Source organism: Onychomys torridus, chromosome 3 (genome assembly GCF_903995425.1).
Source record: "Onychomys torridus chromosome 3, mOncTor1.1, whole genome shotgun sequence".
Classification (NCBI taxonomy): domain Eukaryota; kingdom Metazoa; phylum Chordata; class Mammalia; order Rodentia; family Cricetidae; genus Onychomys; species Onychomys torridus.
The window spans coordinates 111,186,368-111,214,329 of NC_050445.1; the positions used below are offsets into that span (position 1 = coordinate 111,186,368).

The 27,962-nt window shown below is 49.0% G+C and overlaps 1 protein-coding gene across 2 annotated transcripts in view; it reads left to right on the top strand.

The window, feature by feature from the left end:
* Positions 1–27,962, top strand: part of Add2 (adducin 2) — a 102,420-nt gene that overhangs the window by 55,473 nt on the left and 18,985 nt on the right. For both annotated transcript variants that reach the window (XM_036180441.1, XM_036180440.1), the window contains 9 exons: positions 2,653–2,747; positions 5,738–5,954; positions 7,648–7,786; positions 13,660–13,811; positions 14,218–14,298; positions 17,174–17,323; positions 19,169–19,312; positions 21,374–21,472; positions 26,325–26,501. In XM_036180441.1, coding sequence (XP_036036334.1) covers positions 5,772–5,954; positions 7,648–7,786; positions 13,660–13,811; positions 14,218–14,298; positions 17,174–17,323; positions 19,169–19,312; positions 21,374–21,472; positions 26,325–26,501 — 1,125 coding nt within the window. In that variant the 5' untranslated portion in view covers positions 2,653–2,747; positions 5,738–5,771. The remainder of the gene's footprint in view (positions 1–2,652; positions 2,748–5,737; positions 5,955–7,647; positions 7,787–13,659; positions 13,812–14,217; positions 14,299–17,173; positions 17,324–19,168; positions 19,313–21,373; positions 21,473–26,324; positions 26,502–27,962) is intronic.

The following is a 27,962-nucleotide window of genomic DNA, read 5'->3' on the forward strand; positions in this document are numbered from 1 at the left end:
CCTCCTCCTCCTCCTCCTCCTCCTCCTCCTCCTCCTCCTCAGCAGTTATTATGTGAGGCAGAACATGGAAGAATGTGGAACCATGTGGTGTGAGAGATGGTGATAAGTGTCCCCAGGGCCCTGCCTTTATCTGAACATGGCAGGCAGGGTGTGGCTGAGTCTCTTATTTAACTGCCCACATCTATTCTGCAGAAGAGCAGCAAGGCCACGGCTGCTGCCTCTTCCTCTTGAGGGAGTCTCCAAGGATGGAGGATAGGTGAGTGTGGGTTCTGATGCCTTGTATGAGGTTTGCAGCAAGTGCCTGTGGCTACTTTGCCCATAGCTGAGCTTTCAGGCCTCTGAGCCTGTGGCAGTGGGGACCAGCAAGGTGAGGGCACCTCATGGCTATTTAGGCTCTGTGTGCCAAGCATTATGACAGTCTGTTCTGATCTGGAGACACCACTGAGGTGGCAGGAGACAGTCACCCACCTCTCAAGGCACATGTAGCTTAATCTTTAGATTTGAGCGATGTCTGGCTATGTGGGCTCCTATCTGTTTTCCAGCCTCAGGAAGCCAGTGCACCCTCCGGGGACCACTGGGACTTGTTTTAGTGAGACAGAGAGGACAATGCCCTTGGCAGTGACTTGCAGCACAGCTGTGCCTCCAGCCTTCTGAGGCCTGGAGCTGTGGAGGGCAAAGATCTGGCCACAGTGGGAGGGGCATCCAGGGCTCCAGGGCTTCCTGTGTGGAAGTAAGGATTCTATGGGTCAAAACTGGGGTAAGGGGCTTTTGGAAAGTGAGAGAACTGTGGGTTGTGTTGTAGTGTGTGATGTAGACATTACCTGCTTCTTGGGCACCTGGGGTCAGTGTTACATGTGGACTTGGGCTTGTTTGGCAAGATAAAGGCTATGCTATTGTGAGTTCTGATGCCAGGCCTGAGACTTTCAGCAAGTGCCTGTGGCTGGCCTTGCTCAGAGCTGACCTGGGAAGGGGGCGGGGCGGGGCTTTCAGGAACTGAGCCTGTGGCAGTGGTGACCAGCAGGAGAAGGACAGCTCATGACCATTTAGGCTGTGTGTGCCAAGCATATGACTGACTGACTGTTCTGGTCCAGAGACACCCCATGAAGTGGTGGGCGATCTGCTGGACTCTGTTCCAGACTGGACTGAGGGGCCAGCCCCTGGCCTAGGCATCAAAAAAGCGTGGTGTTTACAAGGTTGTGACTTAGTTCTCAGGGTACCTGTCACCTTTCTCTGTAAGGAGCTGCCTGGCTTCTGTCTCTCCACTGTGTGCTGTGGGCTCCCCTTAGGTCTTCTTTGACTCTGGGGCCTGGGAGCCTGGACAGACTTGGTGATGCTTTGTTGAACTGACCCTACTTCCCAGTGCGCTGTTAGTCAATGTTTGCTTAGTCAGTTAGCATTTATCCAGCACCTACTTTACACCAGTCCTGTGCAATACCTAGAATAGAGAAATATCAAAACCACAACCCCTTCCAGCTGCTAGGAACTCTGGGTAATAGCTGTTTCTGTTAGGTTGTAAGATGAATGGAAACGGTAAGTGGAAGTGAGTGATGGCTAGATTGGACAGATTCCCCAGAAAGAAGACACCTGAGTATCAGGAGAAGGTCAAGAGGAAAAGATGCTTCCGGAAGACCCCACTGTCTCCAAGAATTATGAGCAGCTTCAGAGCATGATGGGAATAGAGAGTGGAACAGATACTGAATGTCACCTCAGGGTGTGATTTCATTCTATAGGTCGCCTCCCCAAGGGGGATGGGATAGGGAGGGAGAGAGGGAAGGGAGGGAGAGAGAGAGAGAGTGCACACGCCAGTGGGCTCCTTAGTGGGGTCAATGAGATTGAATTCAGCACAGAGGGAGCATGCATTTGGTTTTAAAAAAGCAAATCCATAATTATAGTTTTATATTTGGCCAAAAGAGGAATGCCTGCCATTTTTGTAACAGAATCTCAGTTTGGCTAAGTTTTGACTGAAGGAGCAGGAATTAAAGACACCAGCTTGGAGCCCCTGTCAAAGGGTACTGGGTTTCAGCAGGACCATGGCAGGCAGGGACCAGGTTGCAATTTTGGGACAGTGACTCTGGCAACCAGTTGGACAGTGATCAGGAGATAGGAAGGGTCACACAAGCCACCTCCCATTGAGGGGCAGAGACAAAGAGATGTAAAACTAGAAGGTCTCTGTGGCTGAAATCCACAGGACAAGGAGAGAGAAGAGTCAAGATTGCCTCTCTAGCATGCTTGGTGGGAGTGGCTGATTGGAGCAGAGAAGTGGACCCAGCCAGGCATAGAGGCCATAGTATAGACTGGCCAAAGCCACAGTCCATTGGGCAGGCTGATATTAAGATGGCAATGGGATTTGAGGGTGGAAAAGATCCTTTAGCATCTTTGTGCCTGAGTACAACTTCTCTTTGGCAAGCACAGACTGGAATTTCCTGTGAGACTTCATGCCTTACAGCCCAGCTTGGTGGTTTCAAAGGAAGTTCAAGGCCAGTTATAAAGGTGACAGGAGCCTTCTTAACCTGTGATGGTCATGATTCGCTTCTAAACACTCATTTCCAAATCATTCTTAAGCGGATCCTAGCATCAGTGGGTAAGTCAGGTGAAGAGTCTCAGCAGCGATCAGCGTGGTCAAGGTACTGATGTCTGCTCTTTTGTTGACAGTTCCCACCTGGATGTGTGACGTGTGGCTGTGCCAGCCCTCTTAGTAAGACCTGGTACTGAGGACAGACATTGGACAGGCCCGGCTCAGCCCACTGGTAAGTGGTTGATGGCTTTTGGAGGCCATGGTGGAAGCTGACTGTGGGCGGTGTTCTAGACGCTCAAGTCTTTGCTCTGAACTCCCCTATCTGACTAGGAGCTACGTAGAATATTGTCAGACTCCACACCTGGTCCCATGCCTAGGAGTGCACAGAGACACTGACTCTGGACAAATGTCAGCCAGTGCCCCTCCTCTTCATCAGAGGCTCTTGCTGCTGGGACATCCTTTCTCATGCCCCCATAAAAATCTGAGTGTCTGCAGTCTCCTCTGCCCCAGGCACCCTTAAGCATACAGAGGGAGCTTTGATGCAAAGGCATGGATCATTTGTCTTTTAATGGATCTCAGCCTCTAGGGGAAGGGAGGATAGTGGGAAGAGAATGAGAATATGAATATGAGAATGTGTGCATGCATGTTTACGGTATGGAGCAGAAACCCTTAACTTCTAATTGTGGTCTATGTTTGGTCTTTCTGCGTGGCCAGACTCCCCCTGGAAGCTATCTGAGGGCCCACAGCACCTTTTTTTTTTTTTTTTTTTTTTTTTTTTAAGCACAAACTCCAGTTTCCTTGGAAGGAGATCACAATGAATAACAAAAAATCCTATCTTTTGGACATTTAACAAATTCCAAAGGAGTTTTGAATCTTGGTACAGGAACTGGGGCAGCATCCCAGAAGCTCGCCTCCATCATGGCTGGCCCAGTGATCTCTGTGCTGATGCATCATTTTCCTTCCTGTGTTTCTTGTGTTAATAGAGCTCAAGACTGAATTGGCTTCTTGGAATAAACACATCATTATGGTTATTTAGTGTGCTTACAGATGGGTCACTGCCTCTCCTCATGAAGTTCCTAATGGTAGAGGATTACGCCCCCTCAGAGGCACCTAGTAAGATTAACGACAAAGACTTGATCACAGTGGCCATGTACCATGTTTTAAGTATTCACATACCAAACTTTGCTATCCCTTAACTGATGCTCAGTGGTTAGGTGAACTAGCCAAAGACCACACAGCTTCTAAGTGACATTGCTGAGATGTGAACCCAGATGGTTTTGTTTCAGCATTGCTACCTTTACCCACTAAACCATCTTCCGGTAACTGGTCACCACCAGCACTGTGGAAGGGTGCCTCACTTTCACAGAATCCCTGTTCCGTGGGGGCAGAGTTAGAGCCATTCTCATGGGAGCACATCTGGAACCATGGGCTGAGCTCTGAGCAGGAAGATGGCCAGAGAGCAGCCAGTCATGGCAGGACAGCTGCTCTGCAGTGGAGATGAGCTGACTAGTGTCTTTCTGCTAGACAGAATGGACTGAAGTCAGGAGAACTCAGGATCAGCTGTGCTGGGCCACAGCACCCCAGGCCCAGAGAAGCAGGACATTTGGTGCTTCTGGAACTGGTGTCCTAGAGCCTGAGGAGGATGTGTGTTGGGGTGTAGGTAGCTCATATGTCCATGATCATACTAGGGTACTCATGGGGCAGAGGTACTTGCTTCTACTTCAAAAAGACCCAAGGCTCAAGGCTTTGAAAGTGCTGTGGAGATTGGCTAGCCACAGTGGTGCCAGGTAGAGCAGTGGCAGCTGAGTAGGCAGGACCTATGGGAGAATTTCTGGCTACAACCCAGAGAATCTGCTGCCCTTCACATGTCTTCATAGCTTGGGTGGGATGGATCCCCTGTACCTGTCTTCCCATCCCTTCTTACCCTCAAGGTCCAGGGATGAGCTGGATGGGGGCAGAGTGGAGGCACAGTGTTCAGCACTGGCTTCTAGGCCTGGGGAGGCAGGAAATTCCTTTGCCCTGGGACATCCAGGTCCTCCGTCCCCAGCCCCAGGCCCCTCTCTGCATTTAGAACAGACATGAGACTCAGAACAGCTATGGGCAGATCCAACACAGAGTCATAAGCTTATTGAAAACACTGTGAGATTTTATTTTAATTTTTTGTTGTAACTCAATGTGAGGTTCTCAAGCTTGAAGTTTGTAGATGACTGTGGCTTGGAGAAGCCCAAGGTCAGATAGGCCTGACTTAGAGGAAAGGGACAAATCTGTTTGGGTGTCCCAAGTACTCTGTGCTTGACATGCACCCTGTCAAGTCTGTTTTAGAATTTTAAGAGAGTTTTCCCTCCTCCATACCTTCCTTCTCCTCTCGATTCTTTCCTAATCCCAGTCCCTCATCCCATCTCTTGTTGCCAAACATCTGCCCAATAGGATCAGTCAGATGGCACCCGTGGCAGGGCTTTTTAAAAGACAGGGTCTCATGTATCCCAGGTTGGACTTGAACTCTGTATGTAGTCAATAGTGACTTGGATGCCTGAGTCTCCTGTGTCCACTTCCTGAATACTAGGATTGTGGGTATGTGCCCCCCCTACCCCGTTATGCAGTGGTGAGGGCAGAATCCAACTCCTGGAGCGTGCTGGGCAAGCACTCTCTCACCTGAGCTATATCCTGGTTCCTGGCAGTAGTGTTCTTTAGGGAATTTCTTGATTATAGCTTTCAAAGAGGCCTACAAAAAAGTTCTTTATATAATTTGTCCAAGATGCTGGGCATAGACCCCAGCCAGTGCCTAGACGTGCTAGGTAAATACTTTTCCCTATGACTACACTCTAGCCCATAGGCAAATACTTTTCCCTATGACTACACTCTAGCCCACTACGATGAAGTCAGCCTTCTACTGAAGTACCATGGGTACCTGTGCAGCTTCTGCCCTACTATGTAGGGACCCAACACAGAAAGACTCAGAAAGGTCTACAAACTATATTTCCACTCCACCCAGGAAGTCCCCTCTAACACCCCACGTGACCAGTTAAGCTGGACCCTTATTTGCCCAGCAGTTGACGGTGCATTAGCAGCCTCTGTGGGTCATCATCCCAGGAGGCAACCTGCCTTCTCACCTGGAAGTAGCCGCAGGACGTGTTGAATCACACCACCTTTTGCCTCAGCAATCAGTCGGCCGCCAGGAGCACAGCCTGTGTCCAGCCTGTCTCACATAGCCTTCTTCTACAGGGTTCCAGAAGTGCATCGAAACCCTAGCAGGAAGATGAGTGAGGACGCGGTCCCTGAGGCGGCCTCGCCGCCACCCTCCCAAGGACAGCACTACTTTGACCGCTTCTCTGAGGATGACCCCGAATACTTGCGCCTTCGCAACCGTGCGGCTGACCTGCGGCAGGACTTCAACCTGATGGAGCAGAAGAAGCGGGTCACCATGATCCTGCAGAGCCCCGTGAGTGGGCGGGGCAGGGAGGGCTGGTTTCCTAGAGACCGGAAAGACCAGTGGCTCCTCTTCCCTCATTCAGGGTCTTGGAAGTTTAGGCTTGCTGAACAAGACGGGCCTGGCCATGTGGGTGTCTAATTGCCTCCCTAACCACTGGTCACAGGGAAGCCTGGGGGTGTGCATAAATTCTGGTTCAAAAAGTGGCAGAGGTAAGACCCCTGCCCCAGTTTCCGATGGCGCATCTGAGATTCGGTTTCCAGTTCTCCCTTCCTGCAACGGGCAACAGATAAGACTGTGTAAACTGAAGGATGAGTCGTAAGGGGGCTGGCCGAGGATACCCTTCACTGAGGAGCGTAGAGTGTGCTGTTCCCTGGAGGGCGAGTAGAGTCTGAACATCCAGCCAGGGTTGAGGAAGGGAGTTAAGGGGAACAATGGGACAGGAGCCAGCCTGACCTAGATGCCCCGAGTCTGCAGACCTGGGTGGATGGGCTTCAGAACTCACTGCCCAGGCAGGCAGTACACTGAAGCAATGGATGGCTGAGCAGGTAAGAATGCTGCTGGCCTCTGGACAGGGAAGAAGCGCAGGGGAGGGAGGGAGGACTAGGGAGATGGCGCTTGGGGCTCTGTAGGATACAGGGTGGGAAGCCCAGGAAGGAAGCTGTCTTCTCCAGGGCCTTTTGGAACAGGGCATCCCATAGTCTATGGCAGTTTTCATCAGGAGCACACACACTGCTCAGAGGAATGGGAAGGAATGAGCCGGCTCTCTGTGACACTGTGTCAGGGCCTGGAGGGAAGACAGCAGGTTCTTAAAGGCCTTGGCATGAGGCAGCCACCAGACATGCAAAGAGTCACAGGAGGGGTGAGGAGTGGAGCAGCTCCAGCCATGGCTAGTGGGTGAGGCAGGCTATGGGGACCTGGGGACCGCGCAGGAGCCTTGCTTCTTTCCCCTTTCCCGAGGATCCTCAGTGTCATGGAGCTCCCTGGCCCTCCCGTGTTCCTCCCACCACCTGGCCAGCAAGATAAGAAGTTCACGGTGTAGTGGGCTGAAAACTGAGCTTAGCTCAGGCAGCACACCGCAGTGGGAGCCACTGCGGAAGTCCTCCAGTCCTTCTCCATCTCCCCCTCATCCTTAAGAAGACACTGAGATGTGTGAGAAGAACCCTGGGCGTGCTAATGGGAAGGGAGGTGGCATACTTTCTCACCCAGTTAATTCTATCTAAAGTGAAGTCCTACCATGTCTGGTATGGCCTTGGCCATCACTCATATAGAAGGGAGCTGGAATCTGGACTACCTCCAAAGAAAATGGGGGCTCAGGCCTACCCCCAGAGTCTCCTTATAACCTATACAACAATCTGAGTAGGTACCTGAGGGCCTAGTGAACCTACCTCTGGAGAACCTTCAGGGTCCTTAGCCCTTACTGAAAAGCTGGAAGACTAGACCCCTGGAGACTTGCAGGAGCTGTCCTCCTGTGAGGAGCTACAGGGGGGGAATGGGTGGAGATCATCCCTGTGTGGAGCTCAGGGACCAGCCCCTCCCGGCTTGCTGTGCTCTCAGCTCCTAGGGATCTGCAGGCTCCTCAGTCCTGCTGTGAGGAGCTGGGCACCAATCTCTAGGGATCTGTGGGGCCTCCACCTCTTGTGAGGACCTGCTGGGCCCTCAGCTCTCCATAAGGACTGGGTACCAACCCCTTGGCCTGCTGCAGTCTTTCAGGGAGGAGCTGGAAGGTCTCATCCAGGAACAGATGAAGAAGGGCAACAATTCCTCCAACATCTGGGCGCTACGACAGATTGCGGACTTCATGGCCAGCACCTCCCACGCAGTCTTCCCAGCTTCTTCCATGAGTATGTGGGTGTCTGGGTGTCTGCCAGGAGCAGAGGAGGAGGGATGAGGTAGGGAAGGGAGGAGGAAGCACCCAAAGCAGCTTGGTTGCTAGGCAATGGCCAAGCTGCAGTTGCATTAGCAGGCCTGGGTGGAGAGATGCCTGGCTCTGCTTCTGATGTTGCTGTGAATTAAAGGCCCACAGGAGAATTGCCAGTGATGCCAGGAATGGGGAGGATGGAGGTAACTTCAGGGGACAAGAAGAATTGAGTGGAGCCAGGAGGCCAGCCAGGATGGTGGCTATTGAGCAGTGAAAGGAGCTGTGGTTATGTGGGGGCTTCCTTCCTGGAATGTGCAGCTCTGCCCACAGCCTCAAAGCTGCCCTCTCTCCATATGACTCAGATGTATAGAGGGATGGCGGGAGCTGAGGAAAACATTAGCGAAAGAGGAGCCAAAACCCACTCCACTGTGTTCTGAGAACTCCAAAATCACTGTTAGCAATATTTTGATGTATCTTTCCAACTTTTCTCTTTTAATATAGATAGCTTATTGAATATAATCATATTACACATACAATTGTAATGGCATATTTTTTGCCTCATAAATACAGTTCTGCAATATAATTTTTGTGGTTGCATGCCATTGAATCAATTGCTCCCTATTAGACATTTAACTGTGTTCAGCTTTTTGCTATTATGAACTTCAATCTGGTAAACATCTTGGTAAGTGAATTTGATGCTGTATGCACCATTGTCTTTTAAAGATCAATTATAATAAGAAAATGCTGAAATAGATAAACTGTCTTCCAAAGATAAACTAAGAATTGCTAGAGGAATGCAAATCTGTGCTTTAGGAGGTTATGGGTAGTACAGATTGTGTCCCTTGGCCATCCTGGAGAAAGAGCAGCCTTGCTGCTTACCATTTCCTTTCCCCGACGCAGGCCGTACCTGGAACCTCAACTGTTTTTTTTAAACAATGAAATGTTTATTTTCATACTTTGCCAATTTTCTTATTACTATATTTTATAAAATTTCTAATCTTTATAAATTAATGCTCCTTCCCTCTGACATGTCAAATATATTAGATGTTTTTTTCAGTTTCTCCTTTGCCTTTTCACTCTGTTCACAGCATTTTTCATATTGTAGAATATTTTCTTACAGAACACAGCCCTCTGTTGTCTTCCTTTGTGTCTTTTCCCCTTGGCCACGTGCCTAGACAGCAGGACAAAGGACTGTAGTTAGTCACCCATTTATCTCAACCTTGAAATATTATTTTCAAGAATTGACTTAGAATCTTCAGAAGCAAGGTATGTTTTCTGCTGGTTCTATAATATCTACCAGGGGAGAGCTTACTTGTTATTTCTGTACAGTCTGACTGTGCCTTAAGCCCATCCAGGAAATAATATGTAACTTGATTGTCATAATGAACCTTTACTCAAATTTTTCTTGAATGTGTACACATTCTCTTGACTTTTAAAAACACGTTATTTAATTTTTTCATTTGTGTGTATGTGTGTACGTACATACACATGTATGTATGAATGTGTACATAGCATGAGTACAGAGTTCAGAAGACCACCAACGGGAGTTGGTTCTCTCCTCCCACCATGGAAGGCCCTTGGCGGCAAGCATGTTTACCCACTGAGCCATCTAACTGGCCTTGTGTTTCGTATATAGAAAAATCAAGTCATCTGCAAACATTGTTGTTTTGCCTCCATCTGCTGGTGTTTTGCCCTTGGGCTTGTTTTTTCTTGTTTTCTGGTTTTATTCCCTCAGGCTTTAGAACATTTAATAATTTAGAGAATGGTCACCCTTGTCTTGTATCTGACTGTACTAGAGGAATTCTTTAACTACAAAGTTTGCGATCATTGTTCTTTATCAGGTTGAGAAAATGTCTTTTACTTCTGGCTCATCATAGCTCTTTCTCAGAAATAGATTTTGAGTTTCATACAATGCATTTGGGGCATTGATTCCTTTCCCCCTGAACAATTGTCACAATGAGTTATAGTGATAGATCTCTGAATGATGGGCTCTTTTGAAGTACATGAAACAAATCATCTCTGGTCTCTGGTGTGTTGTGTGCACTAGTGTGTGTGTGTGTGTGTGTGTGTGTGTGTGTGTGTGTGTGTGTGTGTATGTGGAGGCACACAAGTTCACATGTAAGCACACATGCATGTGAAGACCAGAGTTCAACCTTAGGGCTTGATCCTTGGGAGTAGCTCACCACATCGTCTGAGGAAAGGTCTCTCACTGGCCTGTTCTCTCACTGGTCTGGAACTTTCTAAGTCAGCTAGGCTGGCCGTCCAAGTGCTCCCCCTGTTTCCACCTCCCCAGTGCTGGGATTACAAATGTGTCCCAACATACTTGACTTTTTTTCTTAAACATGGGTTCTAGAGATAAGCAGAGGTCCTCCTGTTTGCATGGCAACTGCTTAACCAACTAAGCCATCTCCTTGGCCCTGATTCCTTCTTCGTTATTTTAAAAAAATCCTCTTCTGAGTTTTATTGTTAGAATCTGTTAAGGATTTGTGTACACATATTCTCATGTGAGGTTGAGCAGTCCACTTCCAGGGCATTCAGCCATAACTTTATAACAGGAACCAGGGAGACTCCACCTCTCTCCTTGCCCTGATGGTGTTTAAACAAGGCAGGACCATCGCCCTTGAAGGTTTGCAGCTCACTTGCAAAGTCGTCCAGATCTGGAACATTTTCCGAGATTCTTGACATTGCCCCCATTGGTTTTATCTGGAGTTTAAAATTTTTATTTTGCTGCTGTGTCATTAAATTTTGGTCATATATTTAATATGAAAGTATCTATTTCAGTGGATTATCTTTAAAACCAAGTGACTTACAATATTCTCCTCAATGCTGGGTTTTTGAGATGGCACCCGGCTGGCTTCTGCAGCTATGTGTTTTCAGTTTGCCTTATTGAGCAACTCATGTTTGTTTATTCATAGGTCTTGTACACTAATTCTCGGAGTTACTTATTGGTCTTAAATTTTTTCCTGATTACTAATTTCTTTTCCAGCCATAGGTATCAGACATGGAGCTCTGTACAGTCTAGACATGCACTGTACCACCAAGCTATGTCCAGCCTTTTGTGGGAGGAGATGGGGAGCAGAGTCTAGTCATATAGTTCTGACTGGCCAAGAACTTTCAGTCCTCTTAACTTACAAGTGCTGGGGGTACAGGTGGATGTTACCACACCTGGCGCGTTACAACACCTGGCCCACTTCAGTTTCATACTCCCTATTTTCCATAAGGTTTCTGTCCTGGTTTCCTTACTCTTGCTGTGGTAAATGCCACAACCTAAAGCATTGGACAGGAAAGGCTTTATTTGGCTTACATGTCAGTTCATCATCGATGGAAGTCAAGGCACAAACTCAAGCAGGGCAGGAACCTGGAGGCAAGGACTGAAGCAGAGGCCATGGAGGAGTGCTGCTTACTGGCTTGCTCCCTATGGCTTGCTCAGCCTGCTTTCTTGAACAACCCAAGACCCAGCCCAGGGGTGGCCCCACCCACAGTGATCTGGGCCCTCCCACATCAATTATTAAGCAAGAAAATGTTCCCACAGATTGGCCTGTAGGCCAGTCTGATGGACACAATTCCCCAGATAAGAGTCCCTCTTCCTAGATATGTCTAGATTTGTATCTGACAGACAAGAGCTAACCAGAACCTTTTCTATGGATTGTTTTGCCTTTGTATTTTTTCTATGATAAAATGAATTTGGTATATTTTCATATTTAGCTCAGTGCTGAAGACACTTGGGGCTGTGAACTTCTGAGCATCATTTGGCTTCATGCAATGGCAGTTTGCAGCTGCTGCTTTGGTCCTGTCTATGTTTGATAGTGCTGGCACTGAACCATGGCTGCCCACATGTCAAGCACATAATGAACAGCAGCCCCGGTTGACCTGGTTTTCATTCCGTGAGCTGTCTTTTCTCATGCTGAGCAGTTGAATGCTTGATCTTCTATAGATCTGTTATGTCAGGCTTCATTGAATTAGAAAACATGTCCTGCTTAAGTTCCCTGTCAAGGATTTAGTGAGAGCTTTTTGCAACCTAATATAATTATTTTTAAATGATCTATGGTTAAGGACCAGCTCCAGGACACTCTACTTAATCTAGATTTCCATTTTTATTAGATTTTGTCAAAAGTGAAGTTTCATTTCATTATGGTTCATTTCTCTTAGGATATATTTTACTTCATGTTTTGTTCTGAGATGGGGGTCTTATTGGGTAGCCCAGGCTAGCCTTGATTCTCCTACCTCAACATCCTGAGTACTGGAATTACAAAAGTGTGCCCCCATACCCAACCAATCTTGACAATTAACACTCAGAGTATAACCATCCACTGTCATTATTACTTCACTGTATAACTTTGCTCCATATAAAATTACCTGAAGATGGTTGTCTTTGTCCAAGAAAAGATTACTTTTCCCAACTTCCTGTTTGATAGTAATATGACCTTTAAAAATTTTATTTAACCAGTCTATTTTTTGCATGCTTTTTTTTTTTTTCAAGACAGGGTTTCTCTGTGTAGCTTTGCACCTTTCCTGGAACTCACTTGGTAGCCCAGGCTGGCCTCGAACTCACAGAGATTTCTGGCTCTGCCTAGAGAGTGCTGGGATTAAAGGCATGGGCCGCCACTGCTCAGCTTAACTAGTCTATTTTTTAAAGGAAAATGTGATATGTGTTCATGTATGTGTGTGTGTACATGTACACACCTGACATGGGTGCTGGGAACTGAGCTCTAGTCCCGACAAGAGCAGTGTGCTCTCAGCAGCTGAGCTCCAGCCTCTAAACTTGTGTGCCTTCCTCTGCTCCCCTGAAGCTCACAGGCAATGACTATCATGGTTAGGGTGATAGACTGGCCATCGGCTCCTACATCTGGGGTGCTCTGGGGACAAGATTTCTAACACTCACCCCCAGACCCATTTCCAAATCTCTCAGTCTTTCCCCCAAATTCCTAGAAAAAAGTAACATATGACCCTGTGGCTGCTGCCCTAACAGAAATGTCCACTACCAGCACTGCAGCGCTCCAGCCAGCCTCGGCCGGGGTCTACACCACAGCGCTCCAGCAGCCTCGGCCGGGGTCTGCGGCCCTCAAATATGACTGGGGGGAGTTGAGGAAATTTCTTCCTGGCTGATGTGGCTTTCTATGTGCCCTGTTTCCAGGCCACAGAATAAGTTCTATCACAGGGTGACTCAAAACACAGAGACAGCCTTCTGAGCAGCTTTCCCCCTAAAGCTAATGCTCATCTACACAAGTTCCTACTCAGACACCCTTTCCTACATTTACCCAATGCCCCTGTTTAGGGCTTACGGCAACCTTGACATTCCAAGAACACTTTGTTCCTGGTTTTGAGCCTTGGTGTGGCTTCGAGGTTTTTGTTTGTTTTGGATTTTTTTTCTGTTTTTTGTTTGCTTGTTTCTTTGTTTCCTTGAGACAGAGACTCATGTAGCCCAAGCTGATCTTAAACTTGCTCTGTAGCCCAGGACAATCTTGAACTTCTCCTGCCTCCACCTCCTAAGTGAATGCAGAGATCGCAGATACGTATCACCATATTTTACGTAGTGCTAGGGATCAAACCTAGAGATGTGTGCATGCCAAGCAAGTGTTATACCACCCGAGTTGCAGCCCCAGCTCTTGGCATAGCTTTCCTCCAGAAGCAACACCAGTTTCACTCGGCTGAGCTGAGGGCTCTGTAAGCCACACACGGCCACTCTACAACCTTTCTTCCTCTAGGTGTGAGTTGAGGGCTGGCTGATCCTCTCCCAGGGAGTGTTTTGTACACAGTGGTGGTATCAATCAGTGGGATCTAGAGGGCCATGGGGCAAGCTGGCTGGTAGGGACTCCCGTCCTCAGGGAGATGTGCTGTCCCCTCCCACTCCTGCAGACTTCTCCATGATGACGCCCATCAATGACCTCCACACTGCTGACTCCCTGAACCTGGCCAAGGGGGAGAGGCTTATGCGGTGCAAGATCAGCAGTGTCTACCGTCTCCTGGACCTCTATGGCTGGGCGCAGCTCAGCGACACCTATGTCACGGTGAGGAGCGAGTGCCCTGTACCCAGCCCCAGTTCCCAAGCCCCTATCCCCCCAAAACCTGAGAGAAAGACTCCTGACCCTCAGCGTAGCCAAGCACTGTTAGTGGCCCCTGGTTAAAATCTGCTTGCCTTTTCCAAGATTGCTAACCACTGTGATAAACAGAATAAAGTACCTGCTCAGTGGGTACCCCTTTGGATTCCTGTATCCAGGGCTGTTCCTAATCTTTGTGAGTTTCCTCTGGAAGCTCCATTTCCACAGCTCAAATAAAGACCAAACCTCTTCATCTCTCAGTGGAGGAGGGTTCACTGGAAAAAGCCCTGGTGTAGTAAGTTCAGGGAGACAGGGATTTAAAGAGTGTCTCCTCTTTCTCTCTGCCTGGCCCTGAGTTTCTTATCTGTCTTTCCAGATGAGAGTGAGCAAGGAGCAGGACCACTTCCTGATCAGCCCCAAGGGGGTTTCCTGCAGTGAGGTCACAGCATCTAGCCTGGTAAGTATAGGCCTGCATCTCAGGGATGAGCCTTACTAAGGGGACAGTACCCATGACCCTGGAGGAACAGGTTCATCTCCAGTCAGAGCCTACTGTCCTGTTCTTTGTAGAACTCACACTCTCCCTGGGCAGAGATGATGCATGGACACAGTGGGTACCTCGGGCATGATGTGATCAGGGTGCAGAGAGCAAACATACTCTCTGTGGAACGGAGGAGGGATGGGTGTGACCTGGAGTCCTGCGTAAATTCCTGCTTTGAGGTTGGACCATGTGCCATGAGGAAAGCTTTCTTGGGTGGGAACACACTGGAGAAGGAGAACAAGAGACTTGCAAGTCTAGATCAGCATTTGGACTCTGGAGGTGGAGACAAGACAGTCTGTGTCCTTTTTCTCGGATTGCCCTGACAGAGGTGTGGATGGAGACCAGCAGATGTCAGGACAAATGTTCAGTTCTCTGTCTGTGATCTGTGAAAGAAATTCTGGGCTTGCAAGCTTATTGGGCCTGTAATCAGCTGGGCTGGAAGCTGGGCTGGAGTATGAGGAGCTGGGTGTGGGGAGCAGTGTTCCTGAGGCAGAGGCAGTTGGCATTTGGCTGCAGTAGGTTCAGAAGGGGTCTGACCCCAAGATGCAGACTTGAGGGGGATCACAAGCAGAAGGTGGTCTGGGATGTAGACAGACTCGTGGGGGTCACCAGCAGGCTTAGGTGGTCTGGGGTATAGATAGACCATGGGCAACTGTGTATGGAGTACAGTTCATACCCTCCACAGGGGAATGTGGTTGATAAGGAAGAGGGCCTCACTCCCTGCATAACAGTTGGCTTCTTTTTGCTCAGCAATTTGCTCAGCAGCAGAGTCCAAGCCAAGCCTGTGCTTCTGAGGCAGTCCTCAGAATTGGTGCTTTCTCATCTAGACAGAGGTGCTGGAGGACTGCTCACTAGCCTATTAGGTTGTGGAGATTCCTGAGTGACGCAGGTCACAGACAAGTCCAACAATGAGATAAGGTACACATGAGCCAGAGAGGGGCCTTCCCAGAGTGGGGAGTCTGACTGGGCCGCTTTGAGGAACTGGGGAGTCAGACTGAGCACAAGCTCTTGTTTTAAGCAGGAGCATGAGCTGGGGGAGCTGCATCAGGCCACCCCAAAGCCAGGTTCATTTTGTAAAACTCACTCCATGGAGAGGTTTGCAGCAGGGGTCTGTTGGATGCTGGTTCTATGCAGCTAAGCACATGGTGCCAATAGTGTGCCCATCCCCACACCAAGATGGCACTGTTCTTTGGTCCCCCTTTTGTCTGTGGATTTTGGGGATGGAGTGAGGGGCCATTTGTGGAACTGCCTTGTGTGCTAGGCTTGGGATGTTATAGGTGCTTCTGTTTTGAGGGCCAAAGTTACAGTAATTTTTTTTCTTTTTTTGTTTTTTCAAGACAAGGTTTGCATAGCCCTAGATGTCCTGGAACTATTGCTGTAGACCAGGCTGGCCTAGAACTCACGGAGACCCACCTGCCTCTGCCTTCTGAGTATTGGCCACTGCATGGCGATTTTTTTTTTTTTTTAAGAAACTAAAATCTAGCTTGTTAGTGTGAAAGGTATAATCATAGTCAAATGAGCCTAGGGCTGCAGAGTGCCTGGGGACTAGATTGTATGCCCATTAAAGTGTTAAGGTGGCAGTTCTCAATCTGTGGGTCACAACCCCTTTGGGGTCACATATCAGATATTTACAACTCATAACAGAAGCAAAATTATAAAGTAGCAACTAAATAATTTTATGGTTGGGGGGCACCACAACATGAGGAACTTTATTAAAGGTTGCAGCACTAGGAGGGTTGAGAACCGCTGTCTTAGGAGGACCTTGCCTCAGAGTTTGGGTTTGTGTTGGGTGATTTGGGTCTTTGAGTGGTGGGCCTTGCAATGTGCTGGGAGAGTTGGTCAGGGACACTTTGAGGATGAAACATCCTACCATGTCTACTCAGGAGGCCACTTGTCTGATCAGTCACAGAAAGCCTTCCCTAATGTTGATGCTTTGTGAATCCATTTGTTAAGCAGGAACACCACAGCCAGCCACAAGCATTATTCACTCTGTGTGTGTGTGTGTGTGTGTGTGTGTGTATGTGCTCTTTCTCCCACCAGCACTCACTGTGTGTTCTCTGCGTGTCTCTGTCTCTCTGTTTCTCTTTTATTTGCTCACCCCCCCTCACTCACCCCCTACTCCTTTTTCTCCTCCCCCTCCGTTCTCCCTTGATGTCTCCTTTACCCACATACTGTATGTAATGCTTTTTAGCTAAGCCACCTGCTAGTCTCATGGAGTAGAAAGCAGGCTAAGAAAGTGACTTCTTTCCATTGGCCCCTTAAAATACTTCCCTTTCCCGTGAGTAGTGAAAGGTGTCCAGTATATCATCCTCTTTACCTCTGTTTATGTTAAGATGTTTCAACAATGGGATGGCTCAGTTTAGACGTGACTTCCTCTGGGAAGGTTTCTGCTGGCATCTAAGAATCCTCTCAGCAGCTACTATAGGGTTCTATCACTGACTGTCCTCTAGCTCGTTCCTCAGCGTGGGTTTGTGGGCCATGGCTAGACATCATGTGGGGAAAGGCTAAGCGTGCTGAGTCCTGTGTGTGTAGGTTCTACTTTGACAGCTCCCGAAGTAACATGTGATCAAGTCCGAGAAACTGCCCCACCTCTTTCCCTGCAGAGTCATCGCCACCTGTCACCCCTTAAGACTCACTGCAGGCAGGACTCCAGGTTGCTGTCCCCCAATACCAAGGCCAGCCATTGCTCCTGTCTAGGGGTGGACATGGCGGGGGACACACTGGGTCCACGTGTGGAAGAGGACAGGGGCCCTGCTGCCTGCCGCTCTGATCTGTTCTCTCCTTCACTGCCTAGATCAAGGTGAACATTCTGGGGGAGGTGGTGGAGAAGGGCAGCAGCTGCTTCCCCGTGGACACCACAGGCTTCAGTCTGCACTCAGCCATCTATGCCGCCAGACCCGACGTGCGGTGTGCCATCCACCTGCACACCCCTGCCACAGCCGCGGTAAGGAATGCCTCCCAGTCCCCCCCCCCAGCTCCACCCAGTGCCAGACTCCCTGAGGCAGTCAGCCCAGAGCACCTGTTTCTGTTTCTCCCTGAGGAGATATCCTCTGGGATATAGCAATGTCATCATTTAAAAATTCTGCAAAGTGGGCAGAGAGATGGCTCAGTGGTTAAGAGCACTGTCTGTTCTTCCAGAGGACTTTGGTTCTGTTCTCAGCACCCACATGAACACTCACAACCATCTTCAGCCCTAGTCCCACAGAATTCGACACCCTCTGTTCTGGCCTTTCTCGGCACGTGTAAGCATGTGATGCACAGACAGACGTGAAGGCAAAACACCCATACACACAAAATAAAAATTAAGATAATGTTAAAAAATAAAAATTCTGGAAAGATCTGGAACTCAGGCCAAGAGAGTGAATTCTCAGTGTAGGACTCTATTCCAGCCTTCCTTTCACTTACCAAGGGCTTGGTGAAAGGTGGAGGCGAGGAAACACATTTCAAGACTCTCCCACTCTGCTGTAGCCACCAGCCAGGCACCTGCACTGTGAGTGTCTACCCAAGGCAATGTTGTTGGGCTTCATGCTGGCCTGTCTCCACATGACCCACGTGACCCTCTCTCTTCAGAGGAGAGACCTTGGCACATGACAATAAGCTGGTGGAAACTGAGACTGCAGACCTTTTCTTAGCTCAGGGCAGCTGAGATCTGGGGAAGGGTCCAGTAAACCTAGGGGAGAGTAGAGGGAGCAATCCCAGGGAGTGCCAAGGCCATCTCTCCTTGTGCACAAAGGACACTGCAGTATCACTAGGAGAAATGGTAGACACTGGGCATTGCCTTGGCCATCATCCTTCCCTACTGACACCAGACCACATACCTGTAGGGCAGAGCACATGGCACCAGCTTGTTGGTTTCTAAGGGAAACACAGGGCATAGACCTCCCAAAATCAGGACCAAGACTCAATGGTGTATGTATGTTGAAGTCTGCAGTATTTGGCTGACTCAGGGCAGTGGAGCAAGATAGTAAGGCCTTCTGCACCTCACCATGCTATTTGCTTTTAATGAGAGATGGAGCAGGAAACTGAATTTGTTTGCTTTTCTAGTGCTTTGATAATACAGGGCAGAGAGGGTTTGTTTCATCTTACAACATGTAATCAATCCATCATTCAGGGAAGTCAGGCAGCAACCCAAAGTAGGAACCTGGAGGCATGAAGTGATGCAGAGGCTATGGAGGAGCTCTGCTTACTGGCTTGCTCCACATGGTTGCCCAGCCTGTTTTATAGCGTCCAGGGCTACCAACACAGGGGTGGCACCACCCACAGTGAGCTGGGCTCTCCTACATCAATCATCCATCAAGAAATGGCCCATAGGCTTGCCCCAAAGCCAATATGGTAGGAGAATTTTCTCAATTGATGTCCCTTCTTCTAAAATGACTCCAGCTTGTGTTGAGTTGACATAAACCTAGCAAGCACAGGAGCCAACCCAGGTTTTAGCCCTGGATCCTTGCATTCATACTGCCCAGGGCCATACTATGGGGGGAAACATTTCCACCATTCCTGCCTCCTCCCAGAGTCACAGACAAGAACAGAGCTGGGGCTGGGCAGCAGGGGCCTCCTCAGGTGTGCTTGCCCAGAAGTCCTCGGAGCTGTTGGGGTGATGCACAAATGATAGAAGCCTTTAGCGCCCTCACCGTGAAAGTGGGCCTGGGTGGAGCACAGGCTTCCTCCTATGACCATCCCACACTCCCTGGCCCCAGAGCAGAGCTGGCCTGCAGTGCTCTGAGGAGAGAGGGCCAGTGCGCCCTGGGGCCTGGGCTGCAGGTACCAGGCAACTATTGTTTCCCTGTAGGTGTCAGCTATGAAGTGTGGCCTCCTGCCTGTCTCCCATAATGCCCTGCTGGTTGGGGACATGGCCTACTATGATTTCAATGGGGAAATGGAACAGGAAGCAGATCGAATCAACTTGCAGAAGTGCCTTGGACCCACCTGCAAGGTTTGTTTCTGGGAGTGTTTGGAGTGGTAAGGCTAATGTCACAAGACAGAGGAGATGGCTCAAAGGGTACAAAGTGTTCTGTACAAGGATGCGAGTTCTGCCCCCAGTACCTACATAAAAAGCTGGTATGGCAGTTATGTACCCATAACCCCAGTGCTGTCAGGTGGATCCCTGGGCTTGTGTGGCCAATCAATTTGACTGAATCAGTGAGCTCCAGATTTAATGAAACACTGTCTCAAACAATCAGGTGGAGAAGAATTGAGGAAGATACCCAAAATTCACCTTTGGACCTCTGGCTCATGGAGGGGGAGAGAGAGAGAGAGAGAGAGAGAGAGAGAGAGAGAGAGAGAGAGAGAGAGAGAGAGAGAGAGAGAGGATCAACATCCTAAAAAGCAACATGTACTCATTGGAGAATATTTGTTTTGTAGATAATTTTTAAGATTTATTTGTGTGTGTGCAATGCATGTGGAGGCCAGAAGGGGGCATCAGATCCCCTGGAGCTGGAGTTACAGGTGTTTGTGAGCAGCCTGAAGTAAGTGCTCAGAATTGAACTTGGGTCCTCTGAAGAGCAGGAAGCACTATTAACTACTGAGCTGTCTCTCCAGCCTCCAAGTTTTATAGATGAGTCTTTTTAGAAAGAAAATAATTTTTTAAAGCCACGTCTCCCACATTGCTCTGGGATGCTGGTGTGTTCTCTAAGGCTGTTTATGTAGACTTACAAACTGCAACCAGGAAATCAGTTCCCTCCTCTTAGCAACGCACACCAAATGCCTTTCCATGTCTGTTTCCTCCATCGCTCGGATTGTTAAGTCATACCTCATTGTATGAATAGCTTAACTTACCTGAGCAGTCCTCTGTGGTTGGACCTTACAGGGCATGCTTTCCACCCCACCCCCCAGGTTCCTCTAAACAACACCTGAGAGGAGCCCTGAGTCTCTGGCATTCGAGAGGAAAACCCCAGCCACTCTTAGCAAGAGAGGATGAGATGCTCTGAGCCCTGGAGTTCAGCCCTCTGCAGGGACGGACTGAATGCATAGGTCTTTGTGGTCTCAACTCCACATGGGCTTCACCTGGCTTCAAGCTGCTGAGGGTTAAACTGACCACGAATAGTTCTTTTGAAGAAGGAAGGAGAACTTGACCCTTAGGGAGTCTCGATCTAAACATGATTCTGGTCTCTTCACTCCCTAACTCACTGTCTTTGCCAGATCAGGAACTGTTTCACGGCTGAGAACCCCGGGTTCTAGCCCAGACTCTGCCTCAGTTAGCCAGGAGACTTTCTGCTTCTCCAACTCCTCTTTTGAAAAACTGATTTGAAGTGAACTGTAGACACTGGAGCCAGGTCTGTGGAGCAAAACCACAAGTCCAGAGAGATGACATACAGCTGCCTGTTCCTGCAGAGCCTCCTCTCAGAGTATCATCCTCTTGGATTTAACCAAAGCTGACTAAGTCATGGGGCAGAAGGTTACTTTTGAGTTCAGAGTCCTATACTGAGCATCAGATGATTTTGCTCACTTAACACTCACACTACCTTTTCAGGCTTCTGAGTTCTCTAAGGCCCCAAACCAAAGCGTTGCCCACAAGAGTCACTCAAGCTGCACAGAATCAGTTTCAAATGCTCTTTCTATTTCCTGTAGTTGGGTGCACAGGATTCAGACCACATTTAGATTAGCAGTGTGGTTTCTAATTACAGAGGAAGACCAGGGAGTTGGGGGAGGGGCTCCAAGCTTGGGTGTGGAGTTGATCTTGGTGAGATGAACATCTCTTAGGAGTGAAGCTTTTTATTTTCTTAAGGTTGATTTTATTATATATTTTTATTTATTCATTTAGTTTATGTGCATTGGGTATTGGGGTGTGGTGGGGTAGTTCAAACCACCACAGCTCATGTGGAATCCTGAGGACAATCTGCAGGGGTCTATTCTCTCTTTCCACCGCATGGATCCCAGGTATTGAACCAAGGTTTTCAGACTTGATGACTAGTACCTTTCCCCACTGAGCCATCTTGCTGGCCCAGAAGGGGAGTTCCAAAGGCTTGACCTTCATGGGCTCTTTCCTCCTCCACAGATCCTGGTGCTGAGAAACCATGGCATGATCGCTCTGGGTGATACTGTGGAGGAGGCTTTCTATAAGGTCTTCCACCTACAGGCTGCGTGTGAGGTACAGGTATGTGAGGCACTCGGGAAGTAACTTCAGGAGCTGGCTTGGATAGGGTGCCTGGGAACTGGGGTCCCTACTAGCTGTCAGTTCGGGTCCTGTGAGCCTAACTTCCTAAAACTGCCTCTCACCACTTTTCCTTACACTCCTGCAGTTTCCTGCTTCTAGTGGGATCCACATCCTGGAAAAATCCATCACACCATCTGACTAGTACTACTCATATCTAGGGGACCCGAGGCCAGGATGGGGAAACCATCACAAGGCACACAAAAGCCCTGTCCCACCTGTGTCACCCAGTGTGGCTGTTGCACTGGGCTATAGCGGGGGACACAGAAAAAGGTTGCTCTTGTTTTGTCAGGGGTTGGAATGGAATGTGGGTGGTTGTACATGGGCCAGGAGTGTGTAGTCAGGCATGGACAGAGAGCCAGTCAGTGTTGTCATAGCAACCAGAACAGTCACGATACCCCCAAGGGTATGCAGGGAGCCAGCTCATCTCCCAATCCCCTCACTGGAAAGGGACAGCTAGGTGGGAGGTGTCAATGACCACAGAGTCCCTAGAGCAGCAGGGATGCTGGTACAAGCAGCTCTATGGTGCAGGTCAGCCAAGAGTGTGCACTCTGTGGTGTACAGGTTGGCGGGGTAGGGAGTGGGGCTTACCCAGCCCTGGATAGACTCATGACCAGGCTCTCTCAGCTCCATCATCTCCAGCCCTGGCGGTGTATCCTTGGGGCAGAGATGTGCCCTCTGGAAGCCTGTTTCCTTCATGTTGGCATGAGTCAAGGTTTGCTGGGAGGAATAGCTCTCCAGGCTGGGAGAGCTGGTACCTTGCTGTTCGGGCTCAGTGGACAGATGCAGAGGCTGCAGTTCCAGGACAAGCCAGCTCTGCCTTATTCTGGCTGGCCCGGCAGAGCAGCACCCATGTCACTTGGGGGAAAGGTGAGAGCAGAGCAGCACTATGGGGGTGCCAGCCCTGTGGGCTGTAGAGCAGTGTCGCAGAGGTAACTGTAAATCCAGAGATGAGTAAATGTTACAGGGAGTGGAGTGAGAACCCCAAGAAACAGTGATGGTCAGAATTAGAGACTGTGGGACCCTGGATCCAGGTCAAGTCTCTGGTGCGGTGCCTTCTCCCTCAACTAAGAAGGCCGCCCCATGCTCAGGTCACCGACTGAAATCAGAACTGGCAGAACCTCTACCATCATGGGAAGACTCTGTCTTTCCTCACACTGGACTGTAAAGGGATCCCTACCACACCTTTGCAGATGCTCCTGTGAGAACATAGCGCACTGGAAAAGCTCTTCTCTGCAAAGATATCCCAGCCTTCTGTACATCGGGAGAGAGCTGCTGCTGTGTTCTCTGCAGGCCCACGTGAAGAGTCCTCTCCCAGGCAGGTTCAGACCCACAAGTTTAACCTTCTGACCTGTGGCCATAGGACAGAGCTGTTAGTTCTGATCCCTAACAGCCACATAGCCGCTGTCACTTTCTGCACAGGACTGGCTTGATGTGCCTTTGCCCACTCACATCCCTCTGGCAACCTGCCGAGGAAGCTCCAGTGACTCTTTGCCAGTTTCAAGGATGGAGAGGCTTCTAGAGGAAGGGATGGGCTAGAAGACATGGGAGAGCAAAAGCAAAGGATAGGGCACCAGTGCGTGCAGAAGCCACGGCCTGCAGCTACCTCCAGGACTGCGCTCGGGCAGCCAGCTCTGGAGCCCTGTGTCCACCATGGTCCCCGCTTCCTCCCTCAGTGACCTTGGTGGACAGGTGAACGTGACTGTGGACATGTCTGTGGCCCAAGCGCCTGCTTAGTTCTCCCAGGTCCAGTGCTCTTTTTGCCTATCAGTTTGGAGTTCTGGAAAAGTGGGTCATGGCTCGCTGAGAGGCAGATGGGAAGCTCAGGCAGTTCTCCTCCATCTGCTACCCATCGCCATGGAAACTGCTTGGAGGAAGAGATGGAAGGAGGCAGCTTGGGCAAGGTGTGGGTGCTCTCTCCCTCCCTCCTCCTCCATTAACGACCAGTCCCAGGGGAGGCCGCCTCTCATCCTCTGTTAACTTAGCAACAGCATCCATGTGGTGCTCCTGAGGCTCCAGAACATTCTAAATACTTACCACATTACCTTAAAAGATTCCTCATGAGGTAGCTTAGGTCACTGCCATTTTCACTAGACAGAGGTGGGAGCTGAAACACAAATATGGTAAATAGCTGCCCAAAGGCACACAGCAAGAAGGTGATGTAAAACACCCAGGCCCTTCCCTTCTCTCCAGGGCAACAGGGGACAGTGGGGACAGTTAAAGACCCGCAGGCACATCTCTTGAGTAATAAGGCACTGGAAAGTGTTGTGGCACCCTCCTCTCCCAGGGTGACAGGGCTCACTTGAGGGAGTCTGATGAGCTCACCTCCAAGAAGTAGTGTGAGGTCATCTGTTGGTGCAGGAGAACGCCAGGTCTGCACAGTGCTGCCTAGATGCTTGGAGCTCATGTGCATGCATTTGTCAGTAATTAAATGGACCCTTTTATCTTTGGTCAAAACAAACACCACAACAGCCATAACCCAGACTCCCAACCCTTCCTGAAACATCAGGCACTGTGGGTCAGATCAGATCCTCAGAGTGGTAGCTCCGGTGAGTGAGCTTGTGTGGGGACAGTCTTCTTGGATGTGAGTATTAACACACTGCTGTAGTGACACAGCTTGGGTGTCCCACTCCCTCCCTGAAAGCCAAACCTGACAAAGAACATCTGGATGACAGGGACGCAGGGCTCAGTAGACTGTTTCACTAGCTTGGGAAAGACAGAGGCTGGTCAAATGCATGGGTGCTTTTAAGATTATTCTAAATTGCCTGCTTTGTACACATAGCTTTGTCCTGATAGTTAAGTATGCTGCCAAAGCCACATGGAGCTTTGACAGTGCAGGGGGTGGGGGGAGCCGTCTGACACCACAGCACAGCTGGCTGTTCCATGCTGACACTGGACCTGGTGACTGATCACCCCAGCATGGGGATATGGACATACATCTTGGATAACAAGACTGCAGAAAATTCTTGTAGCTTCTTTCTATGCCAGGAGCATTCTTGATAAAAGTCATTGGCCTAAGGGTCCCCTCCCCTTATTCCTTTCAAGTGTCGAGACAGAGAGAGAGAGAGAGAGAGAGAGAGAGAGAGAGAGAGAGAGAGAGAGAGAGGACAGAGACAGCAGACAGAGAGAGAGACAGCAGACACACACACACACACACACACACACGCACACGCACACGCACACGCACACGCACACGCACACACACACACACACACTATATTTCACATGGTCTTAGTTTACTTTCCATTGCTGTGATAAAAGCAAAAGCAACTTGGGAAGAAAAAAGTTGATTTCATCTTACATTTCTCAGGTCACACACTGCATCATCAAGGAACTCAGGGCAGGATCCTGGAGGCAGGAGCTGATGCAGAGGTCATGGAGGGGTGCTGCATTCTGGCTTGCTTCCCATGGTTGGCTAAGCCTGCTTTCTTATAGCACTCAGGATCATCTTCCTAAGGGTACCACTGCCCACAGTGGGCTGGACCCTCCACATCAATTATTAATCAAGAAAATGCTCCACAGACTTAGCCCAATCTAACTGAGGCATTTTCAAAATTGGGATCTGTAGCACGAATCTTAAAAGTTCTTATTAATAAAAACAAACCGGAGCCAGGTATTGGGGTCGATGCTGGAAGATCAGAGAAGCAGAACAAGCCACAGCCACCTCACCTTGCCAGTTCCTCAGCTAATCCTGTTTCCTCAGACTGGAAGCCTCTGGGTTCTCATCTAAATGGATCTCAGCTGAACTGTGCTGCTCTAAAACCTAAAAGATTAACCAGCCTAGTTCCTGGTTCTCACGCCTTATATACCTTTCTGTTTTCTGCCATCACTTCCTGGGATTAAAGGAGTAAGTCACCATGCCTGGCTGTTTCCAGTGTGGCTTTAAACTCACAGAGATCCAGGCAGATCTCTGCCTCCCAAGTGATAGGATTAAAGGCGTGTGTGCACCATTTTCTGGCCTCTATATCTAGTGGCTGCTCTGTTCTCTGACCCCAGATAAGTTTATTAGGGTGCACAATATTTTGGGGGACACAATATCACCACAGGGACCCCCTCTCCCCAAATGACCCTGGCTTATATCACATTGACTTAGAGCTGACCAGCACACACACACAGAAAAACAAATAGAATACAATGATGACACTGTCACTCATGTTTAACAAGTACTTACGTCTGTTTGCTTCAGATATTCTCCTCTTGAAGAAAAAATATTACATACAATGATTGAAGATCCAGATTGACATGATAGCAGACACCTTTAATCCCAGGTCTTGGCAGGTAGAGGCAGGAAACACAGGTGTTCAGGGCCAGACTAGACTACATAGCAAGTTCAAGGCCAGCCTGGACAACATGAGACCTTGTCCATAAAACAATGAACAGTCCTCCTTGGAGCCCTTTCCAGCATCATCTTCCCCAGAACCAATTACAACTCCGAAGGGCATCCTGGGCATGCCTTTCTTCTGAGGCATTATGTCCTGGATACAGGTTACTTCTCCGGGGTACTATATCGTAGGTACCATTTTTGGTACTAGGTGTTCTATAGCCCAGATACCAAATCAGTCCTCTGTGTCGTCTCATTCCTGGGGTTTATCACTTGTTATTTCTTCCACTCTGGGTTCTCTAAGAACTAAACCTAAAGAGGAATTACTAATACTTTGCTCCATGATAATGAGTGCATTACCAACAAGTGTCCTTTCTGGATCCTGAATTCTCCTCCGTGGCCCACTGCCCCCTGTGCATACCACAGACATTTTAAGGGCTTCGAATACCTCTAAGTGCTCTGATCTCTTCGCAGGTGTCGGCTCTGTCCAGTGCTGGAGGAACTGAGAACCTCATTCTCCTGGAGCAAGAGAAACACAGGCCGCATGAGGTGGGCTCTGTGCAGTGGGCAGGCAGCACCTTCGGGCCCATGCAGAAGAGCCGGCTGGGAGAGCATGAATTCGAAGCCCTCATGAGGATGCTGGACAACTTAGTGAGTGTCCTGGTACAGTCCTTCAGACCACTCCATGGAGGCTGAGCCCACAGAACCGGGCAGCTCCAAACACTAGGGATATACAAGAACTGCCTCTGTCATGGTTTAGTTGGTGAAGGCCTTGAGTTTGTGTTCACTTGAACAATAGTTTTCTCCACTGCTCACCTTGCCTCCCTCTGCTAAGTGCTGAGACATCCTCTTGTCTGTCTGTGTTCTCCATGGGAAGCAGCAGTTCAGTCAAGGCAGAGTGCCCCTCCTCATATCCACAGCCCATCACCATCATCATCATCATATCTATTACCCCATGCCTCCTCTGGAGTTGATCCTGCTCCATCCCTAATGTCACAGCGTTAATACTGAAAGCCCAGCACACAGCTAGCTTCCTTATTCCAGGCAGTAACATTACATTATTTTGTTGCAGTGAATGAAAGACACAGCCCCATAAAGAATTAAATGGGATGGTTCCTTAAAGGGCACAAGCAGGCAGCATCCCCTTTCTAATGACTGGGTTGATAATACAGAAACTCAGAGGAGAGACTTCAGGCACAAGAGGGAGGGGTACAGTGGGGAGTTGGGTCTGTTCAGAGAGGTGAGGAATGCAACCCATTTCAGGACATTCCTGTTCGACTCACCTTCCTCACCCTCAGGGTCGCTTGACTTTATCATGTCAAGGTCATTGCAATAATTAATACTCTTCCTCCTGTCGTTCCCTCCAAGTCATTTCTCAGCCTGTTGCGAGGCTGACCACGAGGGAGGCTTTACACTGATGAAGCATGCCTTTGGTGATGAGATGGGGACTCCTGGCGACATCTGTGTGCCGAATCATTGCCCCTAAAAGAAGCCCCAGGACTGTGGGTGGCTTCCTACTGGAATCCTTCCAAAGCTTTGAGAAGCAGAGGATTCCATTTAAAGTTTCAGAGAAGAGAGGAAGGGAGGTTCTAACGCAATCAGATGATTTCACTATGGAATGTTGGGGAAAGGTGCTGTGAATGAACCAGGAGCTTCAACCAGCTCCATTTTGACATTATTTTAAAATGACTGTTTAAGGTTAGCATACAAAGCGATGGGTTTCCTCCTGGTGTCGTCCACATCATTCCACCCTGTTCTCATCTCTCCCACTTCACCACTGTCCCCACCCATCGTCCCTCTAATTGTTCCTCTTCCTCCCCTCGGTCCCCACCTCTGCTTTCCTGTGACACACATGCACTACTCTGTGTACCTCCTCCTCACTCACGATCCCCTTTCCAGTTCTATGACCTGCAAACACATGCACACACAAATTTACACAAGGACACACACACATCCATAATTTTAAATCTAAGTTATTTTTATCTTCATGTTAGCTACTTTGAAAATATTGGATACTGAGTGGATGGCTTGCTGTAGAATGAGTGTTTGGTATGGCATAATATGTTAGGCCCTAGCACTTCAAAATTATTATTGTTATTATTATTATTATTA